Raw genomic sequence first — 15,095 nt, 5'->3', positions numbered from 1 at the left:
CATATCTTCTACATTTGCAAGGTCTTAAAAGTTTAAAAAGACTAAAACTTCGGGGCAGCTAGGGATCCCATTGGATAGAGCACAAGCCCTGGAGTCAGTAGGACCTGAGTGCAAATTGGCCTCAGACACTTAATAATTACCTAGCTGTGTGACCTTAGGCAAGTCACTTAAGCCCCATTGCCTTAAAATAAAAAAAAAATTTTAAAAGTCTAAAACCTCTCCTAACAGTCTCAGAAACCCCTTAAGTTTTCTGGGTACCTCTTCAATGCTCTAATTCAGGATTGGAACCTTGGTCTTTATATATGCATAGAGAAAAAAAATTGAGTCTGTAAGAACATGATTCAGATCTTCCAAACATCATCATTATAAGCTATTATTTCTTTGTTTAGAAGAAGGTACCATTGTCAAAATCACATCCTGATCTATTGGTGGCATTATTCTCATTGACCTCACTACATAATAATTATGTCCTCATTAATAATGATGATGATAATTTTAGCTATCATTTATATAAAGCACTTCAATTCATAAGATAGAGAATGCTTTGTTTGGCAAAACAGTTTGTAAATATTATTTCCTTGTGCTCTCAACATCCTGATTAGTAAGGAGTTTTTATTGTTCTAATTTTACAAATAAGGAAACTAAAGAAAGCAAATTTTCCTAGGGTCACAAGTAAGAAGTGTCAGAGGTCAGATTTTAACTTAGGTCTTCTCAACTCCTCCCCTTATCTAGTTGCCTCTTCCTTGTATGTTAATCTCCAGAACTCTAGCTTGACAAAATACCAATAGATCATTTTGGATATTTTCTTTTTAAAATTATCTTTTTTCTTTTTTTCTGAATTTAGCAAGCATCAAATGGGATGGAATTTGCATATTTACAAGTAAGGGTGGGGGAAGGATTGTTAATGAAATTCCCTTTCTCTCTTTTGTCTATGGGCATTTTCTAAATCCTGATTTCCAAACGTGTAAAATTGGAATGATATTTATCACTTCCCAAATGTAGGAATTTCCTCTTTAATTTCTAGGTGGGCCCTTTGAAACATTTTAAAATAGTCTCACTGATCCTCTCTTCCAGAAAAAAGTTCACATTATAAACTTAAAGAAACACACACCCTAACCATTGTTGGGTACATCTATTTATATGTAAATGTGTGTACATGCATGTTTATACACAAAACACAAGCATAGAAATGCATGTGCATGTATTTTGCTGAAATAAAATTTAAAACATCCTTTGCTCTGTGGTTATGGATTTTCACATTCTAGTCCTCCCTAACATGACCATATTCCCTTCACATATTCTAGTTCTACTACCACCAAATTAGAACATTCCCTCTCCTACTCTCAGACATTTTTCATGTGGGAATAAAAGTTTATATAAAGTTCATTTAGATTTTCTTATTCTTATAATCTTATATTTGATAATAAAGAAGAAAAAAGAGATTTCTCCCATTGCTCTATAACCCTAGAAAAACTATTGCTCACCATCCTCTACTCCACCTCCATTCTCTAAGCTCTGAAATTGTTTTTTTTTTTCTTTCAAGTCTCAATTCTAACATGAAGTCTCCCTGTTACTTCGATATTCAAAGATTATATTTTTGGCTCAACATTTGAAACTCAGTTTAGAGAAATGAGCTCATATGGACAGTTACAAAGAAAATGAACAGCAAAATTGGCATTAGATGCAATGTAAAAAGCTGCAAGTGACTTGTCTTATCAGCTACTTACAATCCAAGGCATTTGAGATTCACTTGTGCTGAGAATCCCAGAATCTCAGTGATAGGAAACAGTTTAATACTTAACATCTCATAATTTGTATCTCCCATAGTATCAGTTATACACCATTCAGAGAACTCAGCTTGTGCTTTAGGACCTCCAATAAGAGGAAACTTCATTGCATCCCTAGACGGAGCATTCAATTCAGGATAATCTCAATTTATAGGCATTTTTTACTATGTATCATGGAAATTCTTCCTCATAAATTCCATCCATGCTTCCTGTCTCTGTTTACTTGAACTATCCATTTACAAGAACTAGAACTGTACTTTCATTCATTTAGAAACTTCCAGAAAAGGAAATTCCACTTACGTCTGCAAGTCATCATCTATTCTTCAATTTGGTCTTATCATCACCTAGAACAGTGAGAGGTAAAATGACTTGCCCAGATCACATGATTAGTACTGGCTTCATGGACAGCTACCTATGTCTGAATACAATGTTAGTCTAATCTCTCTTCCACATGACAAAAATTTGAAGTGTTTCAAATATCTGAAGTCTCTAATCATAGCCTCCTCACTATAGCTCCAAACCTTGTATAAACATGATAGAGGAGTAAAATAAATGTCTGCAAATGGGCAATTGTGTTTGATCATTTCCTTTAAGGATAAATTTGAAATGTATGATGATGAGAGATTAGGAATACATCAGCAACTAACATTATTTCAACAGAATTTCAATAACTATGCACACAAAGAGATACCATCAAATGCTCCCTCTGCTTATTAAGTCATTCTGAAAAATCAAAACAGCAATATTATGTCTTATCCTACTCATATATGCCTATCCTATGCACATATTCACAGAATCAGTCTTCTGGTCTAAACATTCTGTTTTTCTATGTTTTATCGATCATAAATGTAAATTTTAAAGCTTTTGTTCAGAAAATTGTGTTTCAAAAAATTCAGATCTTATACAATGCAGATATAGGTCACAGCCAATTTTCAAATAGCCTTAAAACAGATTTGAATTAATCCAATAATTATGCATATATCAGCTCTAGCAGACACAGAGGACAATTAAAACTCTAAGGGACAATTAAATTCTCTCACAGACTCATTACAAATGTGACGTTTTATTTTATTAAAAGAATGGATGATGGTGTTTGCTGAACTAGATCCTCTGAAATTTGAGGATTTGTGAAGAAAATTTACTTTGACAAACACATAAATGATAAAAATAGAGTAACTGTATCTATTTAAGGAGTAGTAGAAAATCATTATTCTCTTTTTTGTCATTCAGTCATGTTCAATTAGTCATGACCCTATTGGGATTACTTGGCAAAGATTCTAAAGTTACTTATCATTTCCATTTTTTTTCCAATTGATATTTTATTTCATTTTTCCAGCAATTTTTGTTAAATAAGGAGTTCTTATCCCAGAAGCTAATGTCTTTGGGTTTGTCAAATAGTAGATTACTTTAGTCATTTACTACTGGTGCTTTTGAATCTATCATAATCCATTGATCCATTTCTCTATTTCTTAACCAGTACCAGCAGTTTTGATAAGTGCTGCTTTATAGTATAATTTTAGATCTGGTAGAGTTAGGGCACCTAAATTTACTTTTTTTTTTCATCAAATCCCTTGATATTCTTGATCTTTTGTTGTTCCAGATGAATTTACTCTTTTTTTCTACTTCAGTAAAATAGTTATTTGGTAGTTTGATTGGTATGGCATAGAATAAGCAATATAATTTGGGTAGAATTGCCATTTTCGTTAAATTAACTTGACCTTACCATGAGCAATTGATATTTCTCCAATTGTTTAGATCTGACTTTATTTGTGTGAGAAGTGCTTTGTAATTTATGTTCATACAGTTTCTAAATTTGTCTGGAGAGGTAGATCCCCATGAATTTAATGCTGTCTGCAATCGCTTTAAAGGGAATTTCTTTTTCTATCTCTTGTTCTTGGGCTGTTTTTCTTATATAGAAATACTGATAAATTATGTGGGCTTATTTTGTATCCTGCTACTTTGATGAATTTATTAACTGTTTCAAGGAGTTTTTAGTTGAATTTTTGGGTTCTCTAAGTATACCAGCATATCATCTGCAAAAGCTAACATTTCTAAATTCTAATACTATATTTAATAGTAGTGGTAATAATGGGCATCATTGTTTCAACACTGATCTTTTAGGAAATGATCCTAGTTTATCCCCTTTACACATAATAGTTGCTGATTATTTTAGATACATACTGCTCGTTATTTTTAAGGAAAACTCCATTTATTCCTATACTCTCTAGGGTTTTTGATAGGAATTGATGCTGTATTTTGTCAAAGGCTTTTTCAGTATCTATTGAAATAATCAAATGATTTCTGTTGGTTTTGTTATTGATATGTTCAATTATGTTGAGTGTTTTCCTATATTGAGTCATTCCTGCCCCCCCCAGGTATAAATCCTACGTGATCATGGTGTATTATCCTGGTCATAACTTCTTGTAATCTCTTTGTGAAAATTTTATTTAAGATTTTTGAATCAATGTTCATTAAGGCAACTGGTCTATAATTTTCTTTGCTTTGGTTCTTCTTAGTTTAGGCATCAGTACCATATTGGTGTCATAAAAGGAATTTAAGCAGAACTCCTTTTCCTATTTTTTAAAATAGTTTATGTAGAATTGGAATTAATTGCTGCACAAATGTTTGAAAGAATTCACTTTTATATCCATCTGGACATGGAGACTTCTTGGGAAGTTTATTGATGATTTCTTCAAATTCTTTTTCTGAAATGGGGTTATTTAATTTTTTTTTCCTCACCTGTCAATCTGGGAAATTTGTATTTTTGTGAAAATTCATCCATTTCCCTCAGGTTATCAGCTTTATTGTCATACAGTTTGGCAAAATGGCTCCAAATTATCTCTGCAGTTTCCTCATCATTGGTGATTAGTTCATGCTTTTCTTTTTTGATACTGTTACTTGATCTTCTTCTGTCTTTTTAAAATCAGATTAACCAAAGAATTATCTTTTTTTTCATAAAACAAATTATTAGTTTTATTAGATCAATGGTTTTCTTGTTTTCAATTTTATTAAGTTCTCTTTTGATTTTCAGAATGTCAAATTTGGTATTTAATTGGAGATCTTAAATTTGTTTTTCTCTTTTTTGTTAGGTTTTTTCAAGGCAAATGGGTTAAGTGGCTTGCCCAAGGCCACACAGCTAGGTAATTATTAAGTGTCTGAGACCAGATTTGAACTCAGTTACTCCTGATTCCAGGGCCAGTGCTATATACAATGCACCACCTAGCCACCCCCAAATTTGTTTTTTTCATAACATTTTTAGTTACACATTCAATTCATTGATCTCCACTTTCTTCATTTCATTCATATAAGCATTTATAGATAGAACATTTGCCCTAAAAACTGCTTTGACTACATCCCATAAATTTTGGTATGATGTCTCATTCTTGTAATTTTCTTGTATGAAATGATTGTTTATATCTGTGATTTGTTGTTTATTCTACTCATTCCTTGCAATTAAGTTATGTGGTTTACAATTAATTTTTAGTTTATCTTTCCCTGACACTTTATTTACCTGTAATTTTTATTGTATCATTATCTAAAAAGTATACATTTAATATTTCTGTCTTTCTGCATTTAACTCTTAGGGTTTTTTTTTTGCCCTTGTACTTAGTTTTGGTGTAGGTGTCGTATACTGCAGAGAAAAAGGTATATTCTTTTCTAATCCTATTCAGTTTTCTTCAGAGGTCTATTGTATAAGTTTAGTAAGATTTTATTCACCTTTTTAGCTTCCTTCTTGTTTATTTTTGTTGTTAGATTTATCTATTTCTGAAAGAGGGAGTTTGGGATCCCCTATTATTATATTTTCACTCTCTATGCCTAATTGTAATTCATTTAGTTTCTACTCTCAGAATTTGGATGCTGTACAACTAGTGCATATATATTGAATAATGATATTGATTCATTGCCTTGGATGCCTATTAAGAAGATACAGTTTCAATGTAAAGACTGGCAAATTGCCTTCTTGGGGTTGGGGAGGGAAGTAAGAATAGGAGGAAAATTGTAAAACTGAAAATAAATAAAATATTTATTAAAAAAGAAGCTATAGTTTTATTTTTTATTCATTTTAATAAGATCTATTTTTGTGCTTGCTTTCTTTGAGATGAGGATCACTATCCTTGATTTTTTTTAAATTCCATTGAAGCATAATATACTTTGCTCCAGACCTTTACCTTTACCCCGTTTTAATCTCTCTGCTTCATTTGTGTTTCTTATAAACAACATAAAGTAGGATTCTGGTTTTTAATCTATTCTGCTATTTGCATAGGTTTTATGGGAGTGTTCATTCCATTCACAGTTACAGTGAAGAGTATTAATTATTTTCTCCCATGTTATCTTTACCCATTTGTACTTTTCTCTTTCCTTTTCTCTTATTCTTCCTCAACAATGTTTTGCTCCCTTCCCCCTTTCATTTTTTTAAATGTTAAATTTCAGTTTATACTTCAGGTTATACTTCACCTTTCCTTTTATCAGTCCCTTCTCTTTTCTTTCCCTCTCCCCACACCACTTTCCTGTAAAGTAGGACTTCTACTGTAGAGTAGGGCAAAATTTTAAACCTAGTTGGGAATGAATCTTATTCCCTCTCTGAACCAAACCTATTGATTAGGATTTACTCACCCTCCCTTCTTTCCCTTTACTATGATTGATCATTATGCCTCTTCACTTGGTGTAATTTATCCAGGATACCTAGCCTTCCCCTTATTTTTATGTTTTTGTTGTTTTAACCCTGTCCTGTACTTATATCCCTTTTATCAAATTACACTCTTTTTATCTGACTTGACAGAAGCACTATCAGTTAATGTCCTATTAATCAAAGTACAATCAATCAAAGGTTGATTGATTGATTGATGGATGGATTGTTAGACTGGATTACCTCAGTCTCCCTTCTTCTGTCTCATTAAAAATACATTTCTCAAGTAATGAGTCAAATCAAATTACAATCACTATATACATTACACCCTTTTCAAGTACCCTCCATCTATACACAGTCTTCCTGAGCCAAAATATTAGGTAAAGTCAGATCATTTCTTGGACCATTTGAACTTCACCCAAGTATGTTCTCTCCCACACTCCACCCCTTCAGTGACCCAATCATGGTACTTAAAACCCTACTTAACTGAGGTATGGATTAAGGTAAAATCAGTTTCTAATCTCTTTTTGTCCAACCCTTCTAAGTAAATTCCCACCCTCTGTCTCTATGGTACTATAATCTTATCAGTATCTAGTGAAATAAAGTCATATCTGATTTAATTAAGTATAGAGATTCTAACTACTCCAAATATTGGGACACTCTGAAGTTCTCTCTTAAGAACTTTACAAATAAATGTATAGCATGGGAGACACTGGCAGAGGATTACTCAACATAGGATGTTGTCATCAGAGAAAGTGCTGAGCTCTATGAACAAAATAGATTTAAAGTGAATCAAAGGAAACATGAGACCTGTAAATTTAGAGTAAACACCACAGTTTTTCACCTGGACTATTTCTTTATGATCTATGGTAGAACATTCTGAGCTCATATTGGTCTTATCAGCCACTGTTGAAAGCCCTGTAATTTATCTCAAATATAGTGATGTTATTTTGATCTCCTTCAATAGAAGGACAAGATTCAACCATACCCATACCCTTTAAGGACAATCTCTTCAACTATATTCAACCTTTTAACTATTCTCAGAGAAATATAATTCTCAAGTTTTAAGTGTTATCTTACCTTGTAGCATTGTATACAATTTAATGTTACTGACTGACATTAGCTCCCCCCACCACCTCTTTATCTTTTAAAGCATTGCTTGAGACTTTTTTTTGAAGATTGAATTCTCTAGTCAATTCTGAACTTCTAATCAGGAAATTTTGGAAGTCCTCTATTTTGTTGAACTTCCATTTTTTTTCCTTGACAGAGTATACTGAATTTTTCAGAGTAGGAAACTCTTTCTTCTAATCCAAGGTACTTTGCCTTCTGAAATGCTATATTCTATGCCCTTTCATCTTTCAATATGATGACTGATAAGCCTTGTGCTTCCTTTATATTTAAATTGCTTCTTTTTTGGCTGCTTGTAGTACTTATTCTTTTATTTGAGAATTCTAGAATTTGACTATAAGAATTCTTGGAATTTTTATCCTGAGGTCTCTTTCTAGAGGAGTTCTATGCATTCTTTCAATGATTATTTTTGTCTCTTGATCTAATAGATTTGGAAGGCTTTCCCTGATAATTTCCTGAAAGATATTTTCCAGGTTCTTTTTTTAATCTAGGTCTTCTGGTGGAACAATAATTCCTAAATTGTCTCTCCTGGATCTCTTTTCTAGGTCATTTGCTTTTGCTACAAGGTACTTTAATGTTTTCTTAATTTTTTTCAGTCTTTTTACTTTTTGATGGAATCTTGGAGTCTCAGATTCATTGTTTTCTATTTGTCCAATTCTAATTTTTAAGGTTTTTTCCTTCAAGTGAACATTTGTGTTTCCTTTTCCAGTTGATTAATTTTAATTTTTACTGAAATACATTCCCTTCTTTTCAATTGTCAATTTGAGTTTTAGATGAGTTTTATTCCTTTTCTAGTGGTCGATTTATTTTTGAAGACTTACACTTTTTTTATTTGGTTATTTTTACTGTGAAAGAAGATAATTTCTTTGTTCATTTTCCTATAATTTTCCTGCTTGACTTTCATTTCTTTTTTTATTTTAATCTTCCTTACTTCTTTGTTTTTAAATATTTTGAAGTTGTTTGATAAGCTTTTGGATGAGTTTAATTCATATACTTCTTTGAGACTCCCCACATAGACAATTTCTTACTGTTTTCTTCTTTTGAGGTGGCATTTTCTCATCTCTATCTGTATAGTAGATTTCTATGGCTAGGTATCTTTTAGATTTTTTGTTCATTTTGTTTGTTTGAGTTCTGGTGCTGGGGTATAGTGAGTATAGACCTAAATATTTTGCTCTAGAAATGAGGTCTGACCCTTGGTTTATTGTTGCTCAAGATGCTGCCTATACAACCAGGTTTTCTTATACATGCCTATACAGAGATTTCGTTCCTCCTAAAGGAGGAATACATAAATGCATAGGCTCTGCCTATGCAGTGGTTTGGTCCCAGTGTTTTGTCCCAGTGTTCCCAGGGTTCAGACTTTGCTTTGAATTGAGATCCTCCCTTCTGCCTTGCTATCTAGCTGCAGGCACCTGTCCTGTTGTATATCTCCTAGGACTTGGACAACACTGTGGCTAAAAGCCTCCTGCTGACTTTGCTGTTCTCTGTCCTAGCTGAGCTTTATTTCCCCTTTCCCCTCGTGAAGATACCAACCTTCATTGAAGATTCTCTATGATATCTACACTTTAAAATTTGTTCCCACCTTATCCTTTCTTGGTGGTAACTAGCTTTATTGTCTTTATAGAGGTTTCATTTAAAGTTCTGTAGGGAGAAACTCCAGGAGCATGAGAGCTTCACTCTGCCATCTTGCCTCAGTCACAGAAGTCTACCTTTCTGCTTCAAAGTCATTATCAGCACTATCAAAAGCCAGGAGATTTCCATGACCTCAATGTCTATTACAAAGGTTTACAAAATCTTTTCCTTCTTTGTATTTAGAAATATTGGTTTTATGGTGATTATTTAGATCCTAAAATTTCATTTACTTTATTTTTATATGTGGAATGAAATAAGCAATTCAATAACATAGTATACGTGAAAAAGATGGTTTTAAATGAAACTACAAATCTATTGTGTCTAACTTCCTATTCCTCCTAGATGTATAACAAAGTTTTTTAACAACTATTTTTCCCTCCCCACCCTGTGCTATAGATGGATATTGTTAGATACAAATATATACATATATTTAAATATTTAAATCATTATATGCTTGTATTTTTTTACTTCATTCTCTGGATTCAGAAAACCTCTATCTTAATGCCAGTTTGCTGGTTTGAATATTAATATTGGTAAAATTCATGCTCATTTCATTCTTCTTTATTTCATACAAGTCTATCCATGTTTTTCTAAGATTATCAAATTCATCACTTCTTAATGCACAGTATAACATACATTCCATCAGGACCTTATATGGGAGCCCTACAACTTCTAGTTCTTTTCCAAAGAAAGCTGTTATAAACATTTTAGAAAACATAGCCACTTTTCCTTTTTACCCTGTTTGGAAATTCACCTAGAAATGGTAAACAGTAAAGACAGTTTAATAACTGTGAGCAAATTCCAGATTACTCCCCAAAATGGCCGGATCAGTTCATAATTGTAACAATAATGAATGTATCCCACTTTTTTTCAAATCTCTTTTGAAATTTGACACTTTCCCCTAATCTAGTACATGCAAAATATCTTAAATTTATTTTACTTTGAATTTTTCTAATCATATTTTAAAGAAATTTTTTTCCCTATTACTATATTTCTTTTTCATTGGAAAATGGATGTTTGGATTTTTTTGATAATTCATAATTGGGAAATGACTGATATTCTTATAGATTTGAAAAAATTCTTTAGATATTTGAGAGTCCTTGAGCTGAGAAATTATCTATTAGATTTTTTTTATCAATTATTTGCTTTCCTTCTACTTTTGGGTACATTTATCTTGTATGTACACCTTTTAATTTCATATAATTGAAATACTCAACTTTTACAGTTCAATCTGCTTTTCAGGATCTATTTATAAATTTTTGGCTTGTCTTTAATTCTATTAAGTAATATATTCCATGTTCTTTGAATTTTCTTGTTGTATTTCTTTATGTCTATATAATTTAACTATTTTAATCTTTTTTTGTTAAACAGGGTAAGAAATCAGTCTATGCCAGGATTTCTGCTGCACTATCTTCCAAAAACCACAAAATTTTTATTGAATAGTGAATTCTAACCCAATTTCTTGTCTTTACATTTGCCAAATACAATGTTACTATATTCACTTGATATTGTAAATGCATATCTACTCTTTTCCATTGATTTACCTTTCTATTTCCTAGCCAGTACCAATTTTGATAATTATTGTCCCATAATAGTTTAAGAACTGCTATTATTAATCCACATTTCTTTGTGTATTTTCATTAGTTCCTTTCATATTTTTGAAATTTGTAATTTAAAACTAAATCATTTGATATTTTTCTAATTCAGTAAGTTTTTTTGGTAGATCAATGGCATTTTTAAATGTGAATATATAATTTAATACATAAATTAGTTTAGGTAAAATTATTATTTTGGATCTGCTTACCCATAAGCAAATTGAAACTGATTTTATGATTTTATTAGCAATAGGAACTTTTTTTAAAAAGAAAATGACCTCCATTAAGGCAGAACAAGACTTACTCTAAAGTTTAGTTTTAAAGGACTGACAAGAGTTATTAAAGACAAATTTAAATGATTGCCTGGAGAGGTTAAGGGTTTTTATGAGTTACAGAGCCTATGTGTTAGGCTGGAATTAAACCTAGGTTTTTTGACTCCAAGATAAAATCAAGTCTCTGTAAAGGATGTCAAGCTTCCTTTTAGACAGATGATTAGATGGATAGATAGATAGATAGATAGATAGATAGATAGATAGATAGATAGATGGACAGATGGATAGAAAGAAAGAAATATAGTTGAATAGATAAGTAGAAGGAATGAAAGAACAGAAAATATATAAATATTAGAGAAAAAGCTAAATTTAACCAGAAAAGATATATAATTATTGCTCTTAACCTTGTAAAGGGAAAAATTTTCAGTCAGAGAGGTATAATCCAGGTAAGAATGTGAAGCTGTTAGCAAGCAAGTAGTTCAAATAAAATTAGTACTTAAAAGAAAATCAAAAACCTCAAAAGTCTAAGCCTTCTATCCACTAGAATATAAGATTATGGTAAACATCAAAGGGTATTATCAATGCATGTTTAAAGATGTATTTTTTCAGCTACAAGAATAAATTTGTACCATGCCTTTATCCAGTATGAAGAGTATCAAAAATTCCTAGTTAATTTCTAAAAGATGGAAAGAGCTTCCTGAGGGCCATTTTGACCTCTTTGTTTCTTAGTGTATAAATCAGAGGATTTAAAGTTGGGCTTAACATGGTATACAGCACACCAGCCAGTTTACTCCTCTCTGGGTTATAGCTACAAATAGGACTTATATAGGCATAGAAAACAGCTATGTAATACATGGATACCACAATAAGATGAGAAGAACAGGTGGAGAATGCTCTCTTTTTTCCCTCTGATGTCTGAATGTTCAGGATGCTAGAGATAATGAACCCATAGGACACCAAAGTCAGAAAAAAATTTATAAAGCCATAGAATGCATCTGCCAAGACAGTCATGACACTATTAATATAAGTAGAAGTACAGGATAGCAGCAAGAGAGGAGGGATCTCACAGAAGAAATGAGTAATTACATTGGGTCCACAGAAGGATAGTCGTGTCATCAGACCAGTATTTAAGGAGGAATTGAAGGCACAGATGAGCCACACACCAGCTGCTAAAACATTGCAAAGTCTCTTGCTCATCATAGTACTGTAGTGCAAAGGATGGCAGATCGCCACATAGCGGTCATAAGCCATGACTGTGAAAAGAAGAAGTTCTGATGATGCAGACCAAGTGAGGAAGTAAAGTTGGGTCATGCAGCCCCAATAGGAGATGGTGTTTTCCTCTGAGAGCAGCCCCTCCAATGCTTTAGGCAGAATGGAGGATGTACAGACAATGTCCATTGTAGCTAAGTTGAACAAAAAAAAGTACATGGGACTGTGGAGGCTTGAGTTGAGTGTGATGGCTGTGATGATCAGAATATTGCCTGTGAGGGCCACCATGTACAATGAGAGGAAACAACCAAATAATGGAATCCAGAGATTGGGGTGTTCAGAGAAACCCTGGAGGATGAACTCTGACACCTGTGATTGGTTATTAAAGGCCATTGATCTGTGAGTGTTTTCTGGATCAGAAAGGAAGTTCTTGCTTTGGACATTCAAGGCTCAACCAAACTGTATGATTGTGAAGAATTTACCATCTAGACAATGAGAGGAGACTTAATAACTGTTTGAGTCTGATTTTAAGCTTATGAAATCCAAACTATGTATTAACTTTGCTTAAAAGAAGATAAGAATATAGAAAATGATAAATTCATATCATCAACAGTTCCCATAAAACTAAATCTAGAATTAATATAAATTAACAATTAATCTTCCACTAAGTTCTCTCGCTTTCTGTGTCCTTACCATCAATTTTGCCTTTCCTTATGAATTAGTTGTTTTTATGTTTCCCATCTAGACCCTCCATTACTTGACAACACTTTGCTTATTCAATTTTATTCATTACTTATTTTATCATTATATCTCAGTATGTTTATTACTGTTATATCACAGATTTTGTATATACACATATACATGGTTGTATATCTATATTCATACATATAGACATTTTCAATATGCACGTGTGTATAGTATATAAAATCTGAAATGTGGTATACGAAATCAAAAAGTTTTGGTAAAATATCCCCTTCCTTCCTAACTTCAGTCTAGTTGCTTTTCCACATTTTTTTTCAAATTTCAAGGTATTATTATCACAATCACTTTGGAAATCAGTAGTATCAACACCATTATTCATTCTTTTGTGCATGAGAAAGCTAAGCTTCAGAAATGCATGGTCTTTTGCCCCAGGTTCCTGCATATGTTTTAAGCTTTAGGAATGCAGAGAATAAGATTTACATATCTTTTGAAATTCACTTGGTCCTTTTCATTTTATTATGACCAAAATACTCACAGAATACTGTTCTTTGAGGTCTCTGACTCTTGTTCACTCACTCACTTCTGCATTCTTTCATTCTTTTTCCCTCTCTCTGGTTCATGATTTAAGATTTTTATTTCACCCTATGAAACTAATCTTTCTATGTTCCATGTAGTACTAGTCAGCTAGTTAAAAATATTATGTTTTTAGATAACAAAAGAGAAACGTGTTATCTTATGACATTGTCACACTTTATTTCTATTCTTTTCTTCAGCTGATGTACAGCTAGTGATGGATGAAATGCTAGGATTAATGTCAGAAAGACCTAAGTTCAAATCTAACTTCAGTCCCTTTACTACAGGCATGATCTTAGACAAGACATTTGAGCCCAATTTTCTCACCTGAGCAGAGATAACAACAGCACTTACCTCACAGGATTGTTGGAAAGATCAAATGTAAAAATATCCATAAAAGTACTTAGCAAGGTTCCTGGCTCAGAGAAGGTACTAGAGAATGGTTCATTTCCTTCCCCTTTCCATTTACTTCAGGTGAGTGTCATATAATCATGTTCAAGACCATATAGAAAGAAGGAGGCAGAACCAAGATGGTAGAATAGAGGTTGTCACCCACTTGATCTCTCCTAAAATTTTCCTCAAAATAACTTTAAAATGAATTCTCAAATTGATCTTTGGGGTTTCAGAGTCATCCAAAACTCAGGGTGAGACACTGTCTTAGTATAAGATAATTTAAGAAGTTAGCAGAAAAGGGTTGTGAAACCAGGGTTGGCTCACCTGGGATGGACATTGGAAATAGTTGAGGCAACACCAGCAATAGCAGAAGCAGATACAGGAGCTCTCAGTGAAATAATGGTAAGGAGATCAGAAAACTAGATCAGGAAAAGATTTCAGAAAGATAGTTTGCTGGTTTTGAAGGTAGGTGATGTTGATTGGCACTTCTATTGCTGATACACAAATCTGTGTCATAGATTCTGGCAGAGAGGAGAGTTGATGATCTCACACAAGGGAGCAGCTGCTGGTCAAACTTCCAAGACAGAGAGGAGCACTAGCAAGGCATGCATGGGAGAGCAGAGATACTGCTCACAGATCCAGGGCCAAGAGGAGTAGTAGCATTTGCTGCTTTATGGAAGCAGGAGCCTTTCTGGGTAAAGAAAAAAGTGAAGATGGAAAGGCAATTAACCAAAGTCAAACCAAAATAATATTTGAGGGAATACAGCTAGAAAAGAGAGAAGGATAAACAGAAGGAAAAATTCGTAGCTGAATGTGAATAGTATGAACTGACCCATTAAATGAAAGTAGATTTACAGAATGGATTAGAAACCAGAATCCTACTATGTTGTTTATACATATATGTATAAATTATATATATATATATATACATATATGAAATAGAAAGATAGAAAGAATTAAAACTGTGATAGAGCAGAATCTATTACATGAAGTAAAAAAAGGGGAGTCATAATCATATTTGTCAAAGAACAGCAAAAGCAGACTGAATAAAAAGAGATGAGCAAGGAAACTATATTTTGATAAAAGGTACAATGGCAATGAACAAAATTCAAATATATTTATGACAAATTTCCTTGATAGAGATATCATTACTCAAATTATATCAGAAAGTAAGTCAAAT

The 15,095-nt window shown here is 32.6% G+C and overlaps 2 protein-coding genes across 2 annotated transcripts in view; both read right to left on the bottom strand.

Annotated features, from left to right (window-relative positions):
• The window catches only part of LOC141520794 (olfactory receptor 13A1-like), a 396,576-nt gene that overhangs the window by 7,140 nt on the left and 374,341 nt on the right, over positions 1–15,095 (bottom strand). The window lies entirely within an intron of this gene.
• On the bottom strand, positions 11,708–12,640 carry LOC141523060 (olfactory receptor 13A1-like). The gene has a single exon (XM_074236344.1). It carries the CDS (start codon positions 12,638–12,640, stop codon positions 11,708–11,710), a length of 933 nt encoding a protein of 310 aa, XP_074092445.1.

Source organism: Macrotis lagotis, chromosome 4 (assembly GCF_037893015.1).
Source record: "Macrotis lagotis isolate mMagLag1 chromosome 4, bilby.v1.9.chrom.fasta, whole genome shotgun sequence".
NCBI lineage: Eukaryota > Metazoa > Chordata > Mammalia > Peramelemorphia > Peramelidae > Macrotis > Macrotis lagotis.
Note: the sequence above shows the minus strand (reverse complement) of the source record. Positions and strands in the feature narration are given on the sequence as shown.

Coding starts and splice junctions, on each gene's coding strand:
- LOC141523060 (XM_074236344.1), bottom strand. CDS start 12,640: ATGGCCTTTAATAACCAATCACAGGTGTCAGAGTTCATCCTCCAGGGT.